The 27,373-nt window shown below is 39.0% G+C and overlaps 1 protein-coding gene across 1 annotated transcript; it reads right to left on the bottom strand.

Annotated features, from left to right (window-relative positions):
• Nucleotides 1–1,366: 1,366 nt before the first annotated feature.
• Nucleotides 1,367–24,982, bottom strand: LOC142226422 (WD repeat-containing protein on Y chromosome-like). The gene is made up of 10 exons (XM_075296439.1): nt 24,242–24,982; nt 23,844–24,172; nt 23,584–23,778; nt 18,047–18,222; nt 15,118–15,654; nt 14,532–15,061; nt 14,273–14,471; nt 2,157–2,357; nt 1,915–2,089; nt 1,367–1,852 (listed from the first exon to the last, which is right to left on the bottom strand). The coding sequence occupies exons 1-10, from the start codon at nt 24,924–24,926 to the stop codon at nt 1,382–1,384; spliced, it is 3,498 nt and encodes a 1,165-aa protein (XP_075152554.1). The 5' UTR covers nt 24,927–24,982; the 3' UTR covers nt 1,367–1,381.
• Nucleotides 24,983–27,373: the final 2,391 nt, after the last annotated feature.

Here is a 27,373-nt window from a genome sequence, read left to right as displayed (position 1 = left end):
AAGATCCCACAAATTGCAGACTTCATAGAGGCATTTGGAAAAGGGTTCGCTTGTGGTTATTAAAAATGATTACCTTCCACGGAATTCATGGCGTTTAGGACGAATGTCCAAGACATATCCAGGTCCAAATAAACGTGTGAGTTTAACTGACATTGGAACTCTACGAGGAATAGTTACCTGACCCCTTAGCAAACTCATTGTTCTTTTACTGGGGGAATAGCAGTTTCGATTCTCCCCTTTCACTTCTACAGTATCGCTCCCAAATCGCCATGTTCACGTCCGAAAGAAAGGTAATCAAACCAAATACCTATATACATGCCATCTCCGTTACGAACCAGTAGGAAGTTTTTAAAATTAATGTTCGACGAACGCATGAGTGTAGTGCAAAAAGAGGGTTTTTCTTCAAATGTTTGACCCATTAGCGGAAGATGTTTTTCTGCAGGTTTTTCCATTCCCGCTTCACCATACACTTCTTCATTCTCTTTAACATGGAAGAATAAAGCTCGCACGAAGCGCGCCAAATCGCTCACTACCGTTCCTCTCCAGCTACCTACCACCTCCACAACTCGGTCTTCAAGACTCATTCCGGGTCAAGAGTGAACGTCCCCCTTCTCCCTAATGAGGCATCCTGTTGCTACATACCATGCTAGTGCGAATCGAATGATTGACAACGGATTCTCTTTTCCAAAGCTTGCTGGATTCTGATTCGACTTTTTGTCTGGTGTTGTGATTCCCTTTCGAGTCCAGTATCCAGAGAGAGGCAATTTTAGGAGTAGCCTACCGCATTGCCATGAAGATTCCATTCTAGTCCTTTTCGGAACCCTTCAAAGGGAAATTTACGAACCTCTTGCTGGCAGATTGGATATTTTTTGTGTCCTCTGCCAAAGACATAATTCTCCTTTTCTCGGAAGGTTCAAGTGTAGAGAGAAACCAACAATGACAACAAAACGAATGAAGAAGAGGAAGCACGCTCAAAAACAAACCCAGCCAACTACATTCAAATCGATGATTTGAGTTTGGCAAAGGAAAAGAGATATGCTTGCAAATTTGTTTAGGCAGTAGCCGACTATCAAACCTTTTTTCGGAAGGTTCAAGTGTAGTTAACTTTGGGTTGAGTGAATTACCCGAATTTATTCTGATAATTGATTGATAGTTTTGCTGAAAGTAGAGGATGCTGATGAGGAATGTGGTAATTCCGAAACAGCTCTACATCCAACCATCTTGCAGTCTATAGGGCTTTGCCCAAATAAATTTGACAAGCATACTTTTCCTCTGTTGTAGTTTAGTCAATGCATGGTTTTAAGCTGAGATCGAAAACACTGTTTTTTAAAGAAGATTAAAAATATGCATTAAAAATCCAATCGAATTTTAAACATTCTCTTCACTTCATCTCTTGGAACCCTTTATTCTGCTGCTCAGTGTTTCCACTAAAGACTACCGAGCCCTTAGCAGTACTTCGCCTATTAGATTTAAATAAAGGATCTTCAGACTTTTCTTGGACTCCATCACCACCACCAGCGCCACCATGTGCAGGTTCATAAAAATCCATATAGCTTTCATTGGCCACACGCCGTATGACCGGTGGTGTTGAAGGTCTATTCAATTCACCTGCTTCATGTATCTTAAGATGGGTGAAGACGGGTATATACGATGCGGTTACATCTAAATCGATGCGTTGTTCAGCTGCACTACGTCCTGGCAACTGGAAATGTTTTCCTAATATGGGATCACGTAAAGGTTTGCCATATAAACGTAAAGTATCATCTTCTTCCATTACTTCATTCTTGAGATCTTCAGTTGATTTGCGATTATAGGTCATGGTGAAATTCTCCAATTGAGTTCCAGTGATAACCTACATAACATGGCGATGGAGGTTAGGGAGATATTTTCGAAAGCAATTTCTCAAATGTTTACCTTCATAGTAGTTGCACTAGCCACTTTTTGTATGTCAGGAGGCATACGGTATTTTCCAATATCCTCTTCGATTGGTTCAAAAGGAGACAGTTTTGCCCAAGGTAAAGGAGTACCCAAAGTACCCAGATAACGACCACCCAAAGACCATAGGCGACAAGAGCAATCGTGGCTTCCTCTGAAATATTTAGATGACCATCTCTCGCTAATCTCCACAAAGTTATTTTTTGTATACAAAGACTTACGTTATTAAAATTTTCACCTGATTTATATAGGCAATCGAATTGATGGCTTTCAAATGTCCTTTATATGAACTGACTAACAATGGCTCTGTCTGATGGCGTACTGCTCTCTTAGCTCTTGTTAGAAATTTATCATTCCGTAAAAATATGAATTGTAACCGCAGTAATGGCATGTTCACTTTTACCTTTTCCATTTCTGGTACGCTATGGGTGGGAAATTTTGTAGTCAACAGGTTTAGCAATGTGCAGAAGGAGTGATTATAGGCACTAGTGGGTGGTGTAGGAAAAACCAAGAAACTTAACCAACTAAAATTCATAAATATGTCATTAAATTTGTCAGTCTCTTCCTTTTTTGTAGGACATGTTGTTGTTGTTACATGTTTGTTAGTCAAAGTTTGGATAAATTGACACAACTGGTTTCCTAATGGCCTTATTTCCGCAAAGAAACCCAATGGTAACAACATTTTCTTTCCGTATAGTTGCTGTAGTATTTGTCGAGGATAGGTAATGAAGTAAGGGACAGAGGCCTTACGACTGAGCTAAAGTTAGGTTAGGTAACCGTTTGTTATAGCCTCACTTAGATACTTCAGTCCATTATGATACCGCAAGTGGTGAACTTCTCTCTTATCGATGAGTGCTGCCCGATTCTATGTTCAGATCAATGACAAGAGACCTCCTTCTTATAGCCGAGTCGGAAAAACGTTTTAAATTGCGGTGAAACCATTTAGAGAAACTTTGAAACACTTTGAAATGTCAGCCGCATTAGTGAGAAGGGACAATCCACCACTGGAAACCTCTTGGTGTTCGGTCAAAATTGTATGTAAGTACGATTATGCAACATCGGGCATATCGGGCAACACTGATTAATTACACAGAATTTCACCACATATACACGGATGAAAAAGACTGTTTTTCATATGTTTGGCTATAAACATTATATGTTTGGAACACAAATTTTTAAACACAATATTTTTGAGTGCAAGCATATAATGTTCATAAACTAGCATAACATGTTTGGGACATATATGTTAATATGTTAGAACATATTATGTTTGGGACATAAAATGTTTGTAAATATAATATGCTTGGATGCAAACATATATTAATTTAGAAATAGCCTATAAACATATATGTGTTTAGTAGTTTGGAGCGCTATTTAACAGGGAGCGATATTGAATTAAGTTGGTGGTTGTTGCTTGTTATTACAAAATTAACATTTTATTTTTCCTTGGGCAATTGATCAGCTACTTCTTTGATCCTTACGAACTGTGTGGTCCGCTGTTCGAATCCCCGTCCGGCAAAAGGTAAAATTAAAATAAAAAAAAATTTGAATAATTTCTTCTACAATGTTTGTATTACAGAAAAAGGTGCTGAGAACTAAAAAATCTCGTGGAAGTGAGAAAGATGTCGGGCAATATACAATTGGGCAGAAACAAAATTTTGAGCATTCAGGTCGAAAACCTATGTTGTTAGCACCTATATTACCTGTTTATTTTCATAATTCATTATGATTGTAAATATATAAATAAATAAATAAAATTTTGAGCACAATATTGTTTGGGAGAATTTTTTTAAGCATATAATATTTTTGGGTGCAAAATGCTTCCAAACATATTATATGTTCACATAATAACATATTGTTTTTTGGAAGACAACATTATTGAATTTGGATGAAATACAAAATGTTTGGAACTTAGACTACCCAAACATATATTGTTTACACCAATATGCTTTCAAACATATTATATATTGGAAGAGATCAAACATATAAATGTTTGGGCAATACCCAAAAATGTATATGCTTGAAGCAAAATATGTTTGGGAGTATATGTTACAGAAGCGATTTTTTGTGAGCGTGTAGTAACAACGGACTGAGCGGAATCCTAACCTAAAGCTGAGTACTATGTTCAGTTTTCAAGCTAAAAACCAGCTTGTTTTCACGGTTACTTTTTTTAATTAATAGATTTAGAAATATAAGATTATTTGCAACCAATTTCTTGGATCTTTTCCATCCATTATTTGGCAAGACTTGATCACAATATAATCGTCTTCATAAATACATATATTTGTACTTTTAATTTAGTGTTTTGGTGAAAAAACCGAAGAAACTCACCTTAAATGAAAGAAATACAAATGGCCGAAAGTTCGGCCAGGCTGAATCTTATGGATTACGTACAATGTTGTACTAAATACTGTCAACCGCAATCGAATTACTTATGTTGTTGTAAAAGTTGCCGATGGCATGATTTCTTAAGCCTTGGAGTCTATATTAGATAAAACAAGTCATTATGTTCGGCCCGGCTGATCTTAAATACCCACCACCATAGGTTAAAGTGGCAGCCCGACTAAGATTCAGGCTCACTTAGACTATTCAGTCCATTGTGATCAAATACAATAGTTTCCTTTAAAAACTCATCAACGTAGCTGGAATTTCAAGTGGAGTTGATGACATTGATGATGATATTCTCCCGAGCGGTTGAGTTCAAATGGTAATCTCCCGATGTTACATATACAGATTCTACATATGGAGGCTACAGCAGATTCTGGATTTATAGGAACCAGTTTTGTTTGAGTTTTAAAGGAATCATAAATGTATCGTCAAAATGTGCTCGAAAATCCGATAGAATAACGAGTTCCATATCATTTGAAATATAAATACGGATGTCACATCAAAATATAGACCGTGGTCGGCCTATGTGGGGTCTATATAAAAACATGAACCATATTCGGTACACCTCTTTGTGGGCCTAAAGAATTTCCAGATTTCTAATTTCAGGCAAATCGCATGAACGTTCCGGTAAAGGGTGATACGGTCAAAATTTGGTCAATATAATCTTGACGTATTTCTTTCAATTTTGCATTTAAAAAACTGAACACCCCTCATTTTGAAGGTGTGTGTGTGTAGAATGTTGCCCCTAGTTTGATTTTGGAATTCACTCTTCAGTTGTCAAAATGCCGTCCAAGCAAGAAGAGCAGCGTATCAAAATTTTGCTCGCGCATCGCGAAAATCCGAGCTACTCGCACGCAAAGCTGGCAAAATCGCTAAAAGTTGCCAAATCAACCGTTACAAATGTAATTAAAGTGTTTGGGGAAAGTTTGTCGACAGCCAGGAAGTCTGGATCGGGGGGAAATCGAAAACCGGAAGCCGCTGAGACGACAAAGAGAGTTGCCGGTAGTTTCAAGCGAAACCCCAACCTCTCTCTCCGAGATGCCGCAAATAAGCTGGATGTATCGTCTACAACCGTGCATCGAGCCAAAAAACCAGCCGGACTATCGACTTACAAGAAGGTAGTGACTCCAAATCGCGATGATAAACAAAATACGACGGCCAAAGCGCGATCCCGGAGGCTGTACACGACGATGCTGACGAAGTTTGACTGCGTGGTAATGGACGACGAATTCTACGTCAAAGCCGACTACAAGCAGCTTCCGGGACAGGAGTTTTATGCGGCAAAAGGAAGGGGAAAGGTAGCAGATATTTTCAAGCACATAAAACTGTCAAAGTTCGCAAAGAAATATCTGGTTTGGCAAGCCATCTGTACCTGTGGCTAGAAAAGCAGCATTTTCATAGCTTCCGGGACTGTCAACCAAGAAATTTACGTGAAAGAGTGTTTGAATAAATGTCTGCTGCCTTTCCTGAAGAAACACGGTTGTTCCGTACTGTTTTGGCCGGATTTGGCATCTTGCCATTACGGTAAAAGGGCCATGGAGTGGTACGCCGCCAACAACGTGCAGGTGGTTCCCAAGGACAAGAACCCTCCCAACACGCCAGAGCTCCGCCCAATTGAGAAATACTGGGCTATTGTCAAGCGGAACCTACAGAAGACCAAAAAAACTGCTAAGGACGAGCAGCAGTTCAAGGCAAACTGGCTTTCTGCGGCGAAGAAGGTGGCTGTACAAAATCTGATGACAGGTGTCAAGCGTGAGGCCCGGCAATTCGGATTTAGAAAAGCGAAAGCCTAACTGAATATTTTCCTGAATTTTATTCTAATTGAACTTGAAAAAGAAATTTAATTTGATTTTTTAAATAAACGATTTCACCGATTTACACGCGTTTTCCCTTGACCAAATTTTGACCGTATCACCCTTTATATAGGCGCTCAAGACCCAAATCGGAGGATCGGTTTATACGGGAGCTATATCAAAGGCGGGACCGGTATACACCATATTCGACACATTTCATTATTGACCTAAAGTACCATAAGTCAAATCTGGAAATCGGTCTATATGGGGGCTATACCAAAACGTGGACCGATACACATCATATTCGCTACAACTGTTTGTGGACGTAAAATACCTTTACGTTTTGAATTTCAGTCAAATCGGATAAAAATTTGGGTCTCTAGACGCTCAAGAAGTCAAATCAGAAGATCGGTCTATAAGGCGGTTATACCAAAAACATGGATCGATACACAACATGTTCAGTACACCTCTTCATGGACATAGAATATGACTAGATTTTTAATAGGCACACGGACGAAAAAGACTGTTTTTCATATGTCTGGGTGTAAAAATTATATGTTTGGAACTCAAATATTTTAACACAATATTTTTAAGTGCAAGCATATAATGTTCATAAACTAGCATAACATGTTTGTAAATAGCCTATAAACATACACTGGTAGAAAAAATTTTAATGAAATTTTCTTTGTGTATACTCGTATATATTTTTAGGGCGCCAATTGGTTTCTTCCATTCATTTATTTGCAGCATACTCTCTAGGTATCTCTTTCTAAACACATATATGTTTATAGGCTATTTCGAAATTAATATATGTTTGCATCCAAACTTATTATATTTACAAAAATGTTGTGTCCCAAACATAATATGTTCTAACGTATTAACATATATGTCCCAAACATGTTATGCTAGTTTATGAACATTATATGCTTGCACTTAAAAATAATGTGTTAAAAAATTTGAGTTCCAAAAATATATTTTTTCCCCCAAACAAATGAAAAAAAGTCTTTTTCGTCCGTGTACCATACGTCGAGGAAAATATGCCACTTGTTTGGAGATTTCAGCAGGATAACGACCCAAAACACTCATCAATGTTGGTGAGTGCATGATTTTGGGGAGCATAATTCGAACGTTGTTGAGTGACCAAGTAAGCCCACCGACCTCAATCCCATTGAAAGCCTTTGGGTTGAACACAAGAGACAACTCTCTTAGCTTCCCTACAGCTACAAAAACAATTGTGGGAAAATATGCAAAAAGTATGGTATAATATACAGGTAGAGATTTGCCATAAGTTAATTTCATCCATGCCTAAGAAAATTGGAGCTTGCCTTAAAAAATCCCGGTGAATATACAGGATATTAACGATCTGGTTTGATTTCTTATTGCAAACACTAACTTTTATGCACAAATTCTTATATTATTTTTATGTTTTTATACCCTCCACCATAACTTTGTCATTCCGTTTGTAACACATCGAAATATTGCTCTAAGACCCCATAAAGTATATATATTCTGGGTCGTGGTGAAATTCTAAGTCTATCTGAGCATGTCCGTCCGTCTGTTGAAATCACGCTAACTTCCGAACGAAACTTGGCACAAGTAGTTGTTATTGATGTAGGTCGAATGGTATTGCAACTGGGCCATATCGGTCCACTTTTACGTATAGCCCCCATATAAACGGACCCCCAAATTTGGCTTGCGGGGACTCTAAGAGAAGCGAATTTCATCCGATCCAGCTGAAATTTGGTACATGGTGTCAGCATCTGATCTCTAACTACCATGCAAAAATTGGTCCACATCGGTCCATAATTATATATAGCCCCCATATAAACCGATCCCCCGATTTGGCTTGCAGAGCCTCTAAGAGAAGCAAATTTCATCCGATCCGGCTGAAATTTGGTACATGGTGTAAGTATATGGTCTCTAACAACTATGCAACAATTGCACCACCCCGGTCAATAATTATATATAGCCCCCATATAAACCGATCCCCCGATTTGGCTTGCGGAGCCTCTAAAAGAAGCAAATTTCATCCTATCCGGCTGAAATTTAGTACATGGTGTTAATATATGGCCTCGAACACCCACGCAAAAATTGGTCGAAATCGGTCCATAATTATATATAGCCCCCATATAAACCGATCACCAGATTTGACCTCCGGAGCCTCTTGGAAGACCAAAATTCATCTGATTCAGTTGAAGTTTGGTACGTGGTGTTAATATATGGCCTCAAACACCCATACGAAAATTGGTCGAAATCGGTCCATAATTATATATAGCCCACATATAAACCGATCCCCAGATTTGACCTCCGGAGCCCCTTGGAAGAGCAAAATTTATCCGATTCGGTTGAAATTTGGTACGTGATGTTAGTATATAGTATCCAACAACCAACATAACATATCAGTCCATAATTATATATAGCCGCCATATAAACCGATCCCCAGATTTGACCTCCGGTGCCTTTTGGAGAAGCAAAAATCATCCGATCTGGTTGAAATTTGGTACGTGGTGGTAGTATATGATATTTAACAGCCATGCCAAAAGTGGTCCATATCAGTCCATAATCATATATAGCCCTCATATAAACCGATACCGAGATTTGGTTTTGGAGCCTCTTGAAGGCGCAAATTTCATCCGAGTCAGTTGAAATTTGGTATATTGTGCTAGTATATGGCCGTTAACAACCATGCCTAACTAGGTCCATATCGGTCTATAGTTACGTATGGACTAACTGACAATTTAGAAAACGATGTTAAGAAGTTTTAATATACCACAACCCAATTAATTCGATTGTGGATGACTGTCTTTCGTAGAAGTTTCTATGCAATCCATGGTGGAGGGTACATAAGATTCGGTCTGGCCGAACTTACGGCCTTGTTTTTTTTTTCATATACACCTATTTTATTGTACACATAAAATTCGACGAATTTCTTGAATTTGCTTTATTTAATATTCAATAAAAATCATAAAATATAAAAACCATGTACTCGTTAAAAAAAATACGTATTTTTCTGTCCACATGTGTAATTTTAGATTAACACTATTCTTTGGGTGGATGGTAAAAAGTGAACAAGCGGTGTAAAATTTGGACAACACCTTTTCACAGAAACGCAGTCGCCATTAGATTAATATGATGATGATTCCCAACTAAATTCAGAAGTTAGGTATTGATGTCTACTACAAAAATTCTGGAACTTTATCACTTAATTTTTTATTAGCCATAAAAGCGGTAAGAGGTAAGGTTGAAAACTAATGTTCCAACAAATATTGGCATAAATATATATTTTATCATATGTATTTAAATTTCCTTGATTTTCCTTTTCCTCTTTTCTCATCCTCGTATGAAAAACACAGCAAATTGCCAATTTTTTGTATCCCACAATCCATAATGAACATGCAAATATAATTTTAATAAGTTTTTTTTTGTGCAATTCTATATTAGTTTGTTAACATTTATCTTCATATGTCGTGACAGGAACACCCACCCACCAAAGAATACGCCGATTACTGTCAAATTATTTACTATCATAAACTAGAAACATTAGAGTGGAGTGAAACTGGGATTAGTATTAAATACTAAGTCACAATGTGAATTTTTCGTATTCTAATAGATGGGAAACTCTGAAATCGCAGCAGCATGAGTTCGCTCGTGGATGTAATAACGAATCCAGAAATGATACAAATGGCAATCTCCAAAGGACAATATCAAACTCCATCAAAATGTGGTGATCAAAGATGACCAGTTTCCTCGTTGTGAGTGGAACTGATTGTGTTGTTCGAGATGTAGATGCCCGGATAAGCAATAGTACCATCACCAGAGACATAACTAACATCTGTTCAATAGTTTCGGAGCAGTATTTAAGTTCATAAATTCCCTGAAGAGAAAATCATACTAAAAGGATTGTCTTTTATATTTCAGAATTAGAGAACAAACAAATAAATCATCGAAAACCGCTTTGTTGTTTTTCAAACTATTCCCCATTAAGATTTATACACATGCTTTTGAACCTATTATAGAAGCACTTTTGTCACTCTGATTGAGGTTTCTTCAAAATATGCATTCGGAACGCATCAACCGCTTCGGTCAAATAGTCGACAGCTGTTTACTTTAGGGCTCATGCGATGTCATCGACATGTTTCAAAGCACCGTGATCGTATTTTTGGAGTATTTCTTTCGGCCAATCGAAAAGGGTGTTGTTTGAGCGATGGACAAATTATGTGGGATCTAACGCGAACAAATTTTTTTGAAGGTCAAATGTTCATGCATTATTGAATGTATGCTGATCCCAATAATACTTAAGGTTGTCTCAATCTAACAATAGGTCACATGACGATTTTTCAATATCAGTTGGTGCACAGTATCAAATGGTTTCCGGAACCACAACCGATTTTAAACGACCTTCACGAAATTCGTCTTGGAGTAAACTACCACCTCGATTGAATTCACCGTACCATCGGTACACACTGATCCTTGATGGAGATTCACCCAAAAAAATTGATTTAAGATAATCGATGCACTGTTGTTGTGTTAAGCCACGTCGGAGCCACCGTGGTGCAATGGTTAGCAGGCCCATCTTGCATACATAGGGTCGTGGAATCAACCCTCAGTGAATATGTCAAGGCTTTTCTAAGTGGTTTCACCGTAATGTGAAACGTCGTTCGGACTTGGCTATAAGAAGGAGGTCCCTTGTCAAAGCGAATCGGGCAGCACTCATTGACAAGAGAGAAATTCATGACAATGGACTGAATAGTCTAAGTGAGCCTGACATATCGGGCAGTTGTATAAAAATAATCGGAAATGTTCACGGTTTATTTTCATTTTATTGGTCGAGATAAATCTTTCAAGTTGATGTCAACCACACAAATAGTTTTAAGTGTGTATAACCTAAAAATGTCAAGCTTTACGATCAGTTCGCAACACTACGGAGAGAGAGAGGTGTGAGAGGTTTCACTCCCTTGGTTTTCGTGGTAAGTTTTTGGCTATGAACATAGGGGCTCGACGCTGAGAGCTTCGTATGATGGTTTACTGTTTCAATGGCCTAGGCCGTTCAAAGAGTCCACCTTCAGGATATTGAAAGAGGTCAAAACCGCGACAATTCAGTATTCACGTGATGATCTCAACCGCCACCAAGCTGGGCTGCAGAACAGACGAGACATGTACTCACAGACCTATACTGCAGCTAACTCTTCGGATAACAGAGCTCTAAGAAACTTGAATGGGGGCCTAGACCACTAATTGATCCATTCGTCCAAGCTGGATAGGTCGTTTAATGTAGTTTACAATTAAAAATCCGATGAATTAAGAATTTAACATGAATTTGATGTTTGAAGCAAATTAAGATTAACAAGTAAGGAAAGTCTAAAGTCGGACGGGACCGACTATATTATCCCCTGCACCACGTTGTAAATTCACATTTTCGATACTATATCAAATCCGTCAAATGTGTTGGGTGTTATATATAAAGGTTTTTGTCCCAAATACATACATTTAAATCTGACTCCATCTGAACAAAATTTATAATCTATAGACTTAAAATTTAAGTCGGTTAATGCCCTGGGATGGTACACTATGTTAGTAAAAAAACAAGTAAGGAAAGTCTAAAGTCGGGCGGGGCCGACTATATTATACCCTGCACCACTTTGTAGATCTAAATATTCGATACCATATCAGATCCGTCAAATGCGTTGCGTTACATTTAAATATCACTCGATCTGGACAGAATTTGATAGACTTCAACAAAATCTATAGACTCAAAATTTAAGTCGGCTAATGCACTAGGGTGGAACACAATTTTAGTAAAAAAAATATGGAAAACATTTAAATCTGAAGCAATTTTAAGGAAACTTCGCAAAAGTTTATTTATGATTTATCGCTCGATATATATGTATTAGAAGTTTAGGAAAATTAGAGTAATTTTTACAACTTTTCGACTAAGCAGTGGCGATCTTACAAGGAAAATGTTGGTATTTTGACCATTTTTGTCGAAATCAGAAAAACATATATATGGGAGCTATATCTAAATCTGAACCGATTTCAATCAAATTTGGCACACATAACTATACTACCAATTGTACTCCTTGTGCAAAATTTCAAGCTAATCGGGATAAAACTCTGGCTTCTGGGTCCATATAAGTGCATATCGGGCGAAAGATATATATGGGAGCTATATCTAAATCTGAATAGATTTCAACCGAATTTGGCACGCATAGCTACAATGCTAAATTTACTCCCTGTGCAAAATTTAAACCAAATTGGGCCAAAACTCTGGCTTTTAGGACCATATTAGTTCATATCGGGCGAAAGATATATATGGGAGCTATATCTAAATCTGAACCGATTTCAATCAAATTTTGCACACTTGACTATACTACTAATTTTACTCCTAGTGCAAAATTTCAACCAAATTCGGCCAAAAATCTGGCTTCTGGGGCCATATAAGTCCATATCGGGCGAAAGATATATATGGGAGCTATACCTAAATCTGAACCGATTTCAATCAAATTTTGCACACTTGACTATACGCCTAAGTGTTATGTTTGTACAAAATTTCAAGCAAATCGGTATAAAACTCTGGCTGCTGGGGACCCACCCTGAGCATTATTGCCAAAGACACCATGTGTCTATCTCGTCTCCTTCTGGGTGTTACAAACATATGCACTAACTAAAAATATGGGAAACATTTTAATCTGAACCAATTTTAAGGCAACTTCGGAAAAGTGTATTTATGATTTATCGGTCGATAGATAACAGGTTGGCTGATATGTCTCTGGTCTGACACATAGATGGCGTCGCTAGTATTAAATGCATATTTTTTATATAGTACCAACCTTCAAATGATTCGTGTCAAAATTTGACGTCTGGAAGTCAATTAGTTTGTGAGATAGAGCGTTTTTTGTGAAGCAACTTTTGTTATTGTGAAAAAAATGGAAAAAAAGGAATTTCGTGTTTTGATAAAATACTGTTTTCTGAAGGGAAAAAATATGGTGGAAGCAAAAACTTGTCTATTATAATGAGTTTCCGGACTCTGCCCCAGGGAAATAAACAATAATAAAATTCAAGCGTGGAGGACGGAGGACGGTTACCGACGAAAACATCAAAAAAAAATCCTCAAAATGATTTTGAATGACCGTAAAATGAAGTTGATCGAGATAGCAGAGGCCTTAAAGATATCAAAGGAACGTGTTGGTCATATCATTCATCAATATTTGGATATGCGGAAGCTCTGTGCAAAATGGGTGCCGCGCGAGCTCACATTTGACCAAAAACAACAACGTGTTGATGATTCTGAGCGGTGTTAACAGCTGCAAGTTAACTCGTAATACACCCGAGTTTTACCGTCGATATGTGACAATGGATGAAACATGGCTCCATCACTACACTCCTGAGTCCAATCGACAGTCGGCTGAGTGGACAGCGACCGGTGAACCGTCTCCGAAGCGTGGAAAGACTCAAAAGTCCGCTGGCAAAGTAATGGCCTCTGTGTTTTGGGATGAGCATGGATTGGGCTTCGAATTGCTTCCCCACCCACCGTATTCTCCAGATCTGGCCCCCACCGACTTTTTCTTGTTCTCAGACCTCAAAAGGATGCTCGCAGGGAAAAAATTTGGCTGCAATGAAGAGGTGATCGCCGAAACTGAGGCCTATTTTGAGGCAAAACCGAAGGAGCACTACCAAAATGGTATCAAAAAATTGGAAGGTCGTTATAATCGTTGTATCTCTCTTGAAGGGAACTATGTTGAATAATAAAAACGAATTTTGACAAAAAAAAATTGTTTTTTTTTGTTAGACCGGGGACTTATCAGTCAACCTTTTACTATTGTTTTTCCAAGCTTCAGCAGAAAAATCCCTCCATCAACCTTCAAGGCATCAGGTGCAAAGACAAATTGATGAGTCTCATCAAGTACTAAACTCAGCATCGAGATTCTCTCGGGAACCCACCCTTCTTAGAGTTTTCGGCGGTGGTCTCCAACTTACCTGTACTTGAACATAAGATACAATGATTCTGTTGCTCTAGACATTAAGTACGTTTTTTCAATCGATTCTGTTCCCTAATTTTGGAATCACTAGGATCAGTTCTTACGTGTTGAACCCAAAATGCAACAATCTATATTACATTTAATAATGGTACTGGCCTATTTGGTTGATTTTATACGTACCACAAATTTTCTATGTACCAAATCTTGATATAACCAAAGGCAGTTCCCGTGAATAGATAACGATTCTTACGATCCGTTGACATCGCCAAAACACAATCTCCAGTTTTGTGGATGGCATTGAATTGTTTTAAAAATCCACCACGATAATGATGCGAATAGACTTGTATAATTCCCGTTTCAAGTGATACCAGAACACTTCCTGTGGAAATCAATAAATGCAAAAAAGCAAAAACGATATTATGCATACATGGAAACTCACCATGCTCCTTAGTCATGGGTCGAGTTTGCAAATATAGAACAGATTGTACAGACATTGGCAATGTTTCCATACGCTTGCGTAGGTGTTCCTCTCCTTCTCCATCGTCATCGTTTATGTTGACCTTCAGTTGGGGTTTTTCTTTTCTTCTTAATTGCTGCTTGGCCATTTCCCCAATATGTTGGGACATAGATTTACGCACAAATTGGTCTACATTGATATTAGAAGATCGGCGAACTTCCTTATCCAGCTGATCCTCATCATCTTCATTGGTAGCATGCTGATTCAGTTTAAGTTCAATAAATGCTTCTGGAGTTGCTACATTATAGCGACGATATGGTTGACCTGTCTCCAATTTCCAAAAGATCAATTCACCCGAATAGGATGCAGTAACAACACCTTCACCCAATTTTACATCGGCACAGGTAACATCGTCCGTATGAAACATGGGCCATTTCTTGGGACTACCATATTCTCGACCTTCAACATCATTGAATTCAGTGACTTGTTGGTCCCAACCAACAGCAAGGATCCTTGAATAAAGGAAGCAAATTATTGCTTGCATTAGAGCATTCTAAATCTCCTTTACCTTTCCACCACCCAAATTACCGATGTAACCTCATGTTCCGCCTTTATACTCATATTACGTACACACACTGCATTATTATAATTCCATATCTTCAATGAACCATCTCGGGCTCCCGTCAAGAGAAATTGTTCCAAGGGATCAAAACACGCTGCTGTTATTTCAATATCAATATGCTCTCCATACAATTGTTTGGTGTGACAATTCTTCATGATGAGCTTTCGACGACCCGTCCATGGATCCCAAACAATTATATAGCTATCGAGTCCACAAGTTACCACATTGCGAAATAGTCGGTTGTACAGAACTACAGAAACTGGAGCAGCATGGGTATTGCCATCGGTGAGATCGACTCGTACTCGAGGATTACATTTAATCATGACCAATTGACGTCCTCCAATCAGAAGTGTCCTCATATGTGAATGATAGCAATATACCAAATCAGTTTCGCCTGGTATTATACGATTCAAATCGCCAAATGTTTGTAGTAAAATATATTCGCTCAGATCCCAAACTTTTATGATTTTCTGATAGTCAATGCTGCAGAGTAGAACGGATATCATCTTAAATATTAGCAACTTTCCAATATTAGGACTATGGTTTCTACATAAAGGGTGATACGGTCAAAATTTGGTCAAGGGAAAACGCGTGTAAATCGGTGACATCGTTTATTTAAAAAATCAATTTAAATTTCTTTTTCATGTTCAATTAGTATAAAATTCAGGAAAAATATTCAGTTAGGCTTTCGCTTTTCCAAATCCGAATTGCCGGGCCTCACGTTTGACACCTGCCATCAGATTTTGTACAGCCACCTTGTCCACCTTCTTCGCCGCAGAAAGCCAGTTTGCCTTGAAATGCTGCTCGTCCTTAGCAGTTTTTTTGGTCTTCTTTAGGTTCCGCTTGACAATAGCCCAGTATTTCTCAATTGGGCGGAGCTCTGGCGTGTTGGGAGGGTTCTTGTCCTTGGGAACCACCTGCACGCTGTTGGCGGCGTACCACTCCATGGCCTTTTTACCGTAATGGCAAGATGCCAAATCCGGCCAAAACAGTACGGAACAACCGTGTTTCTTCAGGAAAGGCAGCAGACGTTTATTCAAACACTCTTTCACGTAAATTTCTTGGTTGACAGTCCCTGAAGCTATGAAAATGCTGCTTTTCAAGCCACAGGTACAGATGTCTTGCCAAACCAGATATTTCTTTGCGAACTTTGACAGTTTTATGTGCTGGAAAATATCTGCTACCTTTCCCCTTCCTTTTGCCGTATAAAACTCCTGTCCCGGAAGCTGCTTGTAGTCGGCTTTGACGTAGGTTTCGTCGTCCATTACCACGCAGTCAAACTTCGTCAGCATCGTCGTGTACAGCCTCCGGGATCGCGCTTTGGCTGTCGTATTTTGTTTATCATCGCGATTTGGAGTCACTACCTTCTTGTAAGTCGATAGTCCGGCTCGTTTTTTGGCTCGATGCACGGTTGTAGACGATACACCCAGCTTATTTGCGGCATCTCGGAGAGAGAGGTTAGGGTTTCGCTTGAAACTACCGGCAACTCTCTTTGTCGTCTCAGCGGCTTCCGGTTTTCGATTTCCCCCGATCCAGACTTCCTGGCTGTCAACAAACGTTCCCCAAACACTTTAATTACATTTGTAACGGTTGATTTGGCAACTTTTAGCGATTTTGCCAGCTTTGCGTGCGAGTAGCTCGGATTTTCGCGATGCGCGAGCAAAATTTTGATACGCTGCTCTTCTTGCTTGGACGGCATTTTGACAACTGAAGAGTGAATTCCAAAATCAAAATAGAAGCAACATTCTATACACACACACCTTCAAAATGAGGGGTGTTCAGGTTTTTTAAATGCAAAATTGAAAGAAATACGTCAAGTTTATATTGACCAAATTTTGATCGTATCACCCTTTACATGGAAATACATGTTCTTATTCCCCGGTGAGAATGGGTAGTAATCGGAGAGAACCCCTGTCGGCAAGAGTTTCAAATTTTCTTTTTTACCAGATTGTGATATAAACATAGTTTTACGTTAGGTTGAAATGGGGATTCAAGTTTCCCATGGATCCATCTAACGCATTGTTCCTACAAAATGTATGTGTCTGAAATACATCTTAGTGTGTAAATATAACCATAGCGATAGGCGAACACTTGTTTACGTGCATTTCTTTTGGGAAGACAAAATCCGCGACGGAATACCGCGACCGCTAGGTAAAAAAATTAACTCGTGGCAAAGCAACAACATATCCTAGTGGTAAGTTTAAATGGCTACCATTAATTATGATATTTATTTTATACCAGTCAACTTCCCATCCCAGCCGAGATTGATGGAATTCACCGTATAAATCCTGTTCTTCATAGAATCAGAGATGTTACTCATCGATGAGTACGACGGAATTCAATTGGTCATACTGAAACTAGAAAGGTTGAGAACGCAATCTGCTCACACAACTTATGCTTCAACTACGTCCGTACACGTGGGAAAACGCGTTGCGCCTTGAACTACATTTTCGTAATGCGCTTTACAGACTATCAGTTATTCCGGACGGTATGTCGGTGTTTGTAAAGAATCTTACAGTGTGTCGGATCGGTACGACTTGTCGGCGATTACTAAATAATCGGTAAATGTGTTATCGATCTCATAAACATGCAGCTGTATCGATTATGGCTTCGGACTTAACTTATAATGAACATATGGGATATGTTCGACACGAGCACTGTCGTCCGGAATAACTGATAGTCTGTAAAGTGCATAATGAAGGAGTAACGTTTGTGGAATTAAAAAACAAGATTTGCAAGCCGTGGAGAATCAATGGAGTTTCCTACAACCGAGCAATGTCTCCGACATTTATTAGCCTACATATAGCCATCGTCTATTCCACTCTCTCCGGTAAATGCTATACCTACTCTCATCGGTAGTCCCAAGTATACTTACCTGTAGACTTTCTTTTCATCCGGTTGGACAAAAACCTTTACAATACCACCATTATGGCCAGTCAAAACTCCGGATGGTTTACTTGGAATATAGACATCCCATACACGAACAATTGAATCTGGTCCACCCGTAACAACAATGTTATTCTTTTCATCCACACAGAAAGTGGTAACACCCTTGAGAAGAAAAATTAATTGTATTTTAATGCCATGACACTGTACTCTTGTCTGTAGTCAGTTCTTGTCTGTAGCTGGCATCCATAGGATAAATAGATCGCAAAATGCAAAGCAATAGGTTCGATATCGTTTTGTAGTAGACCTCTGGAATAATATGTGATTTAAAAGGCTATCGGCTATGACTACAGACTTAAACATTATGCTGCCTGCCAATGAAAAATGTTACCCTCTCCCAATTCAATCCCTTTATCCTTCATTGGCAGAGTTTCCCTGACAACCTGCTAAGAATCCTCATCCTTAGAGCCAACGACATTGAGAGCAATTCAGCACAAGCGAAGATAAAGCTGCCAGATGATGTTGCCGAAATCCGGGACATTGCGCCGTTCATTTCGGGATTTGTCGGGACAAGCCCATATTGTATCACTTGGTATTTCTTTTGGTAAATTTGCGTAAACCCCATGTCGTAGTCGTTATTGCCTGCAGGCTTTGAAATTCCTAAATATCAGTTATTCCGAACGGAATGTCGGTGTTTGTAAAGAATCCTGCAGTGTGTCGGATCGATACGACTTGTCGGCGATGACTAAATAATCGGTAAATGTGCTATCGATCCCATAAACATGCAGCAGTATCGATTATGCCTTCGGACTTAACTTATAATGTGCACAATATGTGGGATATGTTCGACACGAGCACTGTCGTCCGGAATAACTGATAGTCTGTAAAGCGCATTAGAGCCTCTAAAACTTTCTCCCAAGATGGCTGCGATGATTCTATATCAAGTTATCTCTTGAAAGTCGGAAGCCTAAACTCGTATTTACTGGCAATCACTTTCGGTTATGGCAAACCAAATTTAGATCTAAGGTGGCATTCGCTGTTTCTTTCGTAGTGCCTTTCGATACTAGGAATTTGGGTATCGCCATGGACATGAATTTGGGTATATTTCGCATCACAGTTGGCGATCGTTATAAAGGGTGATACGGTCAAAATTTGGTCAATATAAACTTGACGTATTTCTTTCAATTTTGCATTTAAAAAACCTGAACACCCCTCATTTTGAAGGTGTGTGTGTGTAGAATGTTGCTCCTATTTTGATTTTGGAATTCACTCTTCAGTTGTCAAAATGTCGTCCAAGCAAGAAGAGCAGCGTATCAAAATTTTGCTCGCGCATCGCGAAAATCCGAGCTACTCGCACGCAAAGCTGGCAAAATCGCTAAAAGTTCAAATCCAAATCAACCGTTACAAATGTAATTAAAGTGTTTGGGGAACGTTTGTCGACAGCCAGGAAGTCTGGATCGGGGGGAAATCGAAAACCGGAAGCCGCTGAGACGACAAAGAGAGTTGCCGGTAGTTTCAAGCGAAACCCTAACCTCTCTCTCCGAGATGCCACAAATAAACTGGGTGTATCGTCTACAACCGTGCATCGAGCCAAAAAACGAGCCGGACTATCGACTTACAAGAAGGTCACTACATACTCCAAATCGCGATGATAAAGAAAATACGACGGCCAAAGCGCGATCCCGGAGGCTGTACACGACGATGCTGACGAAGTTTGACTGCGTGGTAATGGACGACGAAACCTTCGTCAAAGCCGACTACAATCAGCTCCGGGACAGGAGTTTTATGCGGCAAAAGGAAGGGGAAAGGTAGCAGATATTTTCAAGCACATAAAACTGTCAAAGTTCGCACATAAATATCTGGTTTGGCAAGCCATCTGTACCTGTGGCTTGAAAAGCAGCATTTTCATAGCTTCCGGGACTGTCAACCAAGAAATTTACGTGAAAGAGTGTTTGAATAAACGTCTGCTGCCTTTCCTGAAGAAACACGGTTGTTCCATACTGTTTTGACCGGATGTGGCATCTTGCCATTACGGTAAAAAGGCCATGGAGTGGTACACCGCCAACAACGTGCAGGTGGTTCCCAAGGACAAGAACCCTCCCAACACGCCAGAGCTCCGCCTAATTGAGAAATACTGGGCTATTGTCAAGCGGAACCTAAAGAAGACCAAAAAACTGCTAAGGACGAGCAGCAGTTCAAGGCAAACTGGCTTTCTGCGGCGAAGAAGGTGGACAAGGTGGCTGTACAAAATCTGATGGCAGGTGTCAAGCGTGAGGCCCGGCAATTCGGATTTGGAAAAGCGAAAGCCTAACTGAATATTTTTCCTGAATTTTATACTAATTGAACTTGAAAAAGAAATTTAATTTGATTTTTTAAATAAACGATTTCACCGATTTACACGCGTTTTCCCTTGACCAAATTTTGACCGTATCACCCTTTAGTGTCACTAAAGAGTGTATGGCAGTGATAAGGATAAAATCGATTTTGAAATGTTGGCAGGGAATTTTATTTTGTGAACTGATAATTATAATTTGTAAAAGAACATTTCACAGAAAAACGTGAATTTGAAATAAAATTAAATATGTGCGTATACTTTTCTACATTTACAGCACAAGTGACAGCTGATAATTCGAAAGACATTGATCGTCATTTGATTTGTTTCTGCTAGTTATGAGATTGAATGTAAAAATCTGAGAGACATTTAAAAAGTATGAAAATCCAAAACCAAAAATATTTTTGAAAGCGATTTAATTTCAAATTTCGGGATTTTTTGACAAATTTTGTGAAAGATTCGGGAAACTTCCTGGAGACGACATTCCGGGACAATCCAGGCGAATCCTTGCCAGCTGTCAAGCCTAAGTGAAGTACATATGGTAGGGATGCCAGACGTGCTCTTTTAAAGAGCACATGTACTCTTTTTTACAAAATGTGCTCTTAAAACAAGACAGGCCAAAAGAGCACGCAAAAGTGCTCTTTTTTTGCATCACAACACATATTAATCAAACGCGATTCAATAAATGGTAAAAGTAAACTGAAAATACGTAAATGTCGCACTAATAGATTTTCCTAGCCGTTATTTTCTAATTAAATAGTGTTTTACTTTATATAACTGAGTCGTATAAGATGTTGCTTCTTCACTTTGTATTCTGTTCTAAATGTAAACAAACTTCTTCAATAACGTTTTTCACAAAAACACCAAAAAATGACATACAAAGTATTGTAAGAAAATTAGCTTGAGTTGAAAGTGGGTTATTTTATGTTTATGGCATGAACTTTTTGCTATGTTTAAATGAATTATATTTCAATAAATTGGAATTAAATGTTTTTCTTTTATTTGAAAAAGTGTGCTCTATTCTTTTCGTATGTGCTCTTTTTATAAGCTGAATGTGCTCTTTTTGCCTCTTCAAAATCTGGCATCCCTAATATATGGTCAGTCTGTTCGTGACCAGTCACGAGCGGAAGTAGCTCTTGTAATGTTCATCGAGTGTCGCACTAGGTGCACTTGCAATGCAGGGGACTCAAGAAGTATGAATACTACACACCCGGCCCGCTGCCCGTGTCAGAACTGCAAAGAGTCTGACCGCAATTCGTGCATAGTTTATCTACGAGGGTGTTGAAGTCCATTGGAGAAAATGGTACTAACACCTTCATTGTGCCAAAATCTCCAATGTTTGCTTTAGAACCCTTGATATCTGGTTTATGTGGAAAATAGAGAATTTTTTTCGTTTCTGAAATGAGGGAAACAGGCACACCTTGGAGACTCGAATCGGGCGATTATTCTACTTACCCCCGTTCCAAACATTCTGAACGCTATTTTACTGACCTACAGTGGGGAGCAAACCCCTGTGCATCTTTTCACTTTTTGCATTCTTTATTGAATAGAAAATGTTTAGTAAGTCCCACAAAGATTGGGTCGTTGATGACTGGAAATAAGTTAAATGGTCAGATGAAACAAAACTAAACTGTTTTTAATCTGATGCAATAGAACATTACTGGTAATGACCTCCGAACATTACTGGTAATGACAAAGTCTCCAAAAGCACCACATCACACAAACCATAAAACATGGACGGGGAAGCTACATGGTAAAGGGATGGTGACACACTTGGTCGTTGTTTAGGAATCATGAAAAAAGGAAACAACCTTGACATTGTGCAATCAAATTTGCCTGAGTTTGTGGAGGTTTGCGCCTACTTTGAGGTTCAAGTTATTTTTCAAAAAGACGGTAAATCCAAGCATACTCACAAAAGAGTAAGGAAATGGTTGCCGGAACACAGTTCTCAAATGCTCAAAAGGCTACCACAAAACAAGATTGCAGAGGGATTGAATTGTTAGACTCCGCATAAACGTTCGTTTCTCGCAACATTCGATTTGTCTAAAGCTTTGGATACGGTAAGCCATACCACCCTCTTGAGCGATATTATTATAAAGGTGTCAAGAAGCTTGTGGTGAAGATTGGTGAATACCTCCCCGCACATAGGAACTTCTTTGCCGGAAGAATTCTGAAACTTTCTGCCCCGAAATCGACAACTTTTCCAAATGGTGGACTAAATAACATAGATGAATCAGGAACTAAATATTCACATTCTTGGCCAGAAAATTCCCATGTGCAAGAACCCCAAGGTTCTTGGAAGTAGGAATAAGATTCTATAGGAAATAGCTGGCACGTTACTGGTAGCCAGTATTTTAGGTTCAATTAAACTATTCGGTTCATTGTGACACCACAAGTGATGAACTTCTCCCTTAGTAATGAGTGCTGTCCTTTTCTATGTATAGCTCAATGACATGAATCTCATTTGTATAGTCGAGCCCGAACGGCGTTTCACATTGCGGTGTCAGCATTACTGAGTGGGGATAATCCAACGCTGAAAAAGTTTTTGGTGTTGGGATTGAAACAATGACTCTATCGGCGGAAAGAGACTGTAAGACAAAATGGCCTCTCGTTTGGTCTCACAGTATAAGCAAGACCCAATGGGGGAACCTCTAGACGGTGCAGAATATTGTCCTGCGGATTGTCTCTGGATGTCGATCAGACACCGGAAGAGCATGGGCGTAAAATACTTCCTGTTAGACAACACTGCGACCTCTTCATCCACCAGCATCAGACGAACTACTCGAGATAAACCACCCATGTCATTTCCAGGATGATACCCTCTGAAAGAGGGGTCAATTTTAGAAGGGACAATCAATTAGTCACCTTGTAGGCGTTGATAATGATGAGGGAATAAAAGCGGAATTGGAGGCCACACAGCAGCCATGCGGAAGGCGATCTCTTCGTATTAGTTTAGCTTTGTACTGGGGGGAAACCCTCTTCTAAACCCGGCAATTCGAGTTGAATATCTGAAGTGTATTCAGCGAAACCAATAGACCTGACACCTACCTCAATCTGGACTTTTCCAGTATATATCCTAAGGGCTACTACAACTCAGAAAATCAACTCTAATTTGGAAAACATACAGATGTGTCACGACTAGGAACACGTATAGATAGCACTATGATATATTGTCATGTGCCTTCTTTACCTACCAGGGGTATACGGAATATTGTTCTATCATCCCCATTAGCCAAAATTAAGCCAGGACAAAGGCCCCGATATTTTCTAGTGTTTCGATATTCCGCCGCACAAAATAGAGAATTCAAACGAAATGAATAAAACGTGTCTTGTATAAGTTCAGAATGGATATTTGGATACTCATGGACCATGAACAAAGGTAATTTGCCCTGGAACAAAGAATTATACATTTTTTTTTGGCAATATCAAGTGTGTGTAACACAACTAAACTAACCTTAAGCATATCACTCCAGAATACCTCAACCAAGGCAGCTCCAGGTTTTGATTGAAATGGCCCTCTCAAATGGGGATTAAATTCCAATATACGAACATTACCACCATAATCTCCCATAATCAAACGGGAATTAGTCCTGCCATTGGGATAAAAGCTATAGGACATACAACAAACAGCATATGGCATACTACGTATAACAATGCGCAAAGTGAATGTAGAAGCTACTGTCTCATGGAAACGTAATTCTCTCTCAGTGGAAGCAGTGCAAACAATGCTAACATCCGATAATGCTTGAATGGCTAAAATCCATGTGGACATTTTTAAATGCACTACTCGAAAAAAAAACAAAAAGAATAATTTGTTGATATTTTTGTGTGGTTTTTATTTTATTTACTTACTGCTCTCCGACATGCCACTACGTAAAGGCTCCAAATGTGGTGACCAAAATCTTATTTGACCCTCTTTACTTGCAGTTATCCATACCCCAGTGTTATCAGGAGTATCAATCACTGCTAAATCTGCCAATTTACGTTTTAGTTCTTCAGTTCCTTCATCTATCTCCTCTATGTCATCCTTATTTTCATGGTCCTGCTCCTCGACCTCCCCTCTATCTTGAACTTCATCATCAACTATGAAATCGGATTCATTTTTCATTAAACTTAGACAACATACAGCCGATCTATGCTCAGATTTTTTTACAATAGGCGGCGACGAAATTGGCAAAACTAAGGACTCCTTTTGGCCGGCAGGATCATCTTCCTGGAATCCAAATATCAGATACGATACGAATTCATTCCAATCACATTTGAAATCTCGATTTTGATTGATTTTTAAAAATAGCCGATTATATTCCAAGTCATTGAAATGAATATCAAGATCGGCCAACTCCTCACGTAATTGATCATAGTTTAGTTTCTTCTTCTCCACAAATCTTTGGTGAAGCATTTCAATTTCATGAGGTTGCAGCCATTCATGCAAACGCTCTGGTCTTTCCAAATCTTTCATGTGTGAACATGTGGAGGATATTGATTGATATTCAACCAGAGGACGATCCTTGTCGCCAGTATATTCAATGGCATCCATGGTGGCAAAATAGTTGGACTACTTTTATTTTATATTGTTTTTTTTTTTCAATAATTTTCTAACGTCTTCGAATGGCATAAAAGTAAAGAATAAATATGGCACATTTCGATTTTACTAGAGTTGAACTTAGCATTATCAGTTTTTCGTTATTTTATATTTTTATAGTGTAGATCAAGTGACAACCAATTATTGGACCCCCTCCTTAGGAAAAGTTAGGTTATGTTGTAGAGACAGCATGTTATTCCAGTTTCCTTTAGACATTCTCCCCTTTGTGATTTTCTCCTACCAATGAGTGTTTTCTGTCCCTTGGTTATGTTCTCTTAAGCAATATTTCCTTAATTTTCCCTTTTCTAATACAAATTCCAGAAGCTGGAATCTAGGAAGAAACCCCACAACCGCATGAAAATGTTAACCCAAACGATGTGGTTACATCGCTGAATACCAAATAAATATTGAAAATTGAAAACATTCTTCTTATGTCATTCAATTCAAGGAAGCTTCATCGTGTCGATATTTTTAGATTGGCGATGTTAGCAGGTTCTCCGTGTTTGAAAAACATCCCAAAATGTCCCTCTCGAATTCCAGAAAGATACTGCATAGTAAGGGGACACTCAAATACCCTGTAAACAGTTAAGATCATCTCCCTATTTTTCCCACATTCTTCCTGCCAGAAGCTTCGGGATATTTACTAAGAGAGGTTTTTAACAAAACAAAAACAACTTTGGTGTTGCTGTTCATGCGCACGTGGTCTATCCACATATGTGGAAGTTAAATAAATCATTCAGTTTTGATGTTGTCAAAAACTGATTTATATTTTAGTCTTATTTAGACTATTCTGTCCATTGTGATACCACAAGTTGTGTTTAGCTCAATGTCTAAGGACCTCCTTTTTATAGCCGAGATCGAACGCCATTTCACAGCACGTAGAGAGTGTAATTAAGAGGGGACAATCCACAGTTGAAAATTTTTTTGGTGTTCTATCCAAACTGGGACTGAACCCATGTCCCTTTGTATACAAGGCGAACAGGATAACTTATTACTGAGAGGGGTATAATCCACCGCTGGAAAACATTTGTATGTGTTCAGTCGAAAGTGGGATTGAACCATGGCCCTTTGTATGTAAAACTGGCATGCAAACCAGGGGCTCCTACTAGGAGCCTCCTAGTGAGGGGCTCCTTGCGCTCAAGATAGTTATGATTGATCATGACTTTCTGGTGGCTAATTCACTATCCCCTGGTAATAGGTCAGGTTAGGTAGAGTTACAGTTTGTTATTTTAGACTCACTAGACTATTCTATCTAATGTGGTAACAAAGGTGGTGAGTGCTGCTCGATTCTATGCGTAATTCAATGACAAAGGGTCCTCCTCTCCATAGCCGAGTCCGAACGGCATTTAGAAATGTATAGAGGATGACACCAAATCCATAGAAAGGGTATTCGTTTTCACTTAGACCATGTTGGTCCATTGTGATTCCTCACATTTGTTTTGTGTTTTACTCTTCATTATCTATCTTCCTCCGCCATAATCAATCCCATCTCATCTGCGTTTTCAACAAGGTTTCTAGGTCTTCCATCCTTTTAGTGGTAGTGGTAATGTGGATGATTACCGCCATAAGAACCCAGTGGACACTGTATTCACCACGCCTTGTTGAGACTTCACATTACGATGATTCAGGAAGAATACCGAAACGCGTTACCGGGAAATAACTAGTACAGTTCAATATCAAACGATCCGTCCGTGCCGGTATGAAGTCACCGAGCAAAAACAGGATAATTAGTTGAGGCGAAAAACTGCTTACACAGAGCAATTGTGCCATACTCCCAGCAATACCTTGTGCTTCGAAATTATGTCTACTAGACGTTTTCGGTTACCATACCCCAGTTTTTCATGAGTACTACCAGGTTAGGTAGGTATAGCCCGTTATTTTAGGCTGAATTGAATTATTAAGTCGTTTGTGATACCAGTGGTGAACTTCTCTCTTATTACTGAGTGCTGCCCGATTCCATGTTTGACAAGGGACCTACTTTTTATAGCCGTGTACAAAATGGCGCATCACATTACCGTGAAACCGCTTAGAAACCGCTGAAAATTGTTTGGTGTTTTATCGAAACTCGGCGGCTCCCTGAGTACTACTACGTAGACCATTTGAAGTTTATTTCTCGAAAACTACATCGTTTGATCATATCTGAAAAACGCTTTCAATATAGCTATTTTAATGCTGCAGAAAAACACTTTCATCATCAGAAATATAAGCAAGTTTTCCATTAAATAGTTTCCAATATCATATGGCAATGAGAGCTTTTGATGAGTGGCGACGACGAATTCGAAGGCGGCATGACCGCCAATATCAAATGCCCTATGAAGCGTCCCATGAACTGAACCTGAGCCTTATAAATAGTTTTTTGTTTTCAATTGATTTCTATTATTACAAATAAGCAAAGCAACTAA

The sequence above is a fragment of the Haematobia irritans genome, chromosome 2, assembly GCF_050003625.1.
Source record: "Haematobia irritans isolate KBUSLIRL chromosome 2, ASM5000362v1, whole genome shotgun sequence".
In the NCBI taxonomy this organism is placed as follows: domain Eukaryota; kingdom Metazoa; phylum Arthropoda; class Insecta; order Diptera; family Muscidae; genus Haematobia; species Haematobia irritans.
Note: the sequence above shows the minus strand (reverse complement) of the source record. Positions and strands in the feature narration are given on the sequence as shown.

What these genes read in the sequence shown, in the direction of transcription:
- LOC142226422 (XM_075296439.1), bottom strand. Translation starts at nt 24,926, where the DNA reads ATGGATGCCATTGAATATACTGGCGACAAGGATCGTCCTCTGGTTGAA. An exon ending in TCTGGAGTGATATGCTTAAG is followed by an intron (nt 23,779 to 23,843) that starts GTTAGTTTAGTT and finishes TCTTTGTTCCAG; the next exon opens with GGCAAATTACCTTTGTTCAT. An exon ending in CAGGTGAAAATTTTAATAAC is followed by an intron (nt 2,090 to 2,156) that starts GTAAGTCTTTGT and finishes TAAATATTTCAG; the next exon opens with AGGAAGCCACGATTGCTCTT.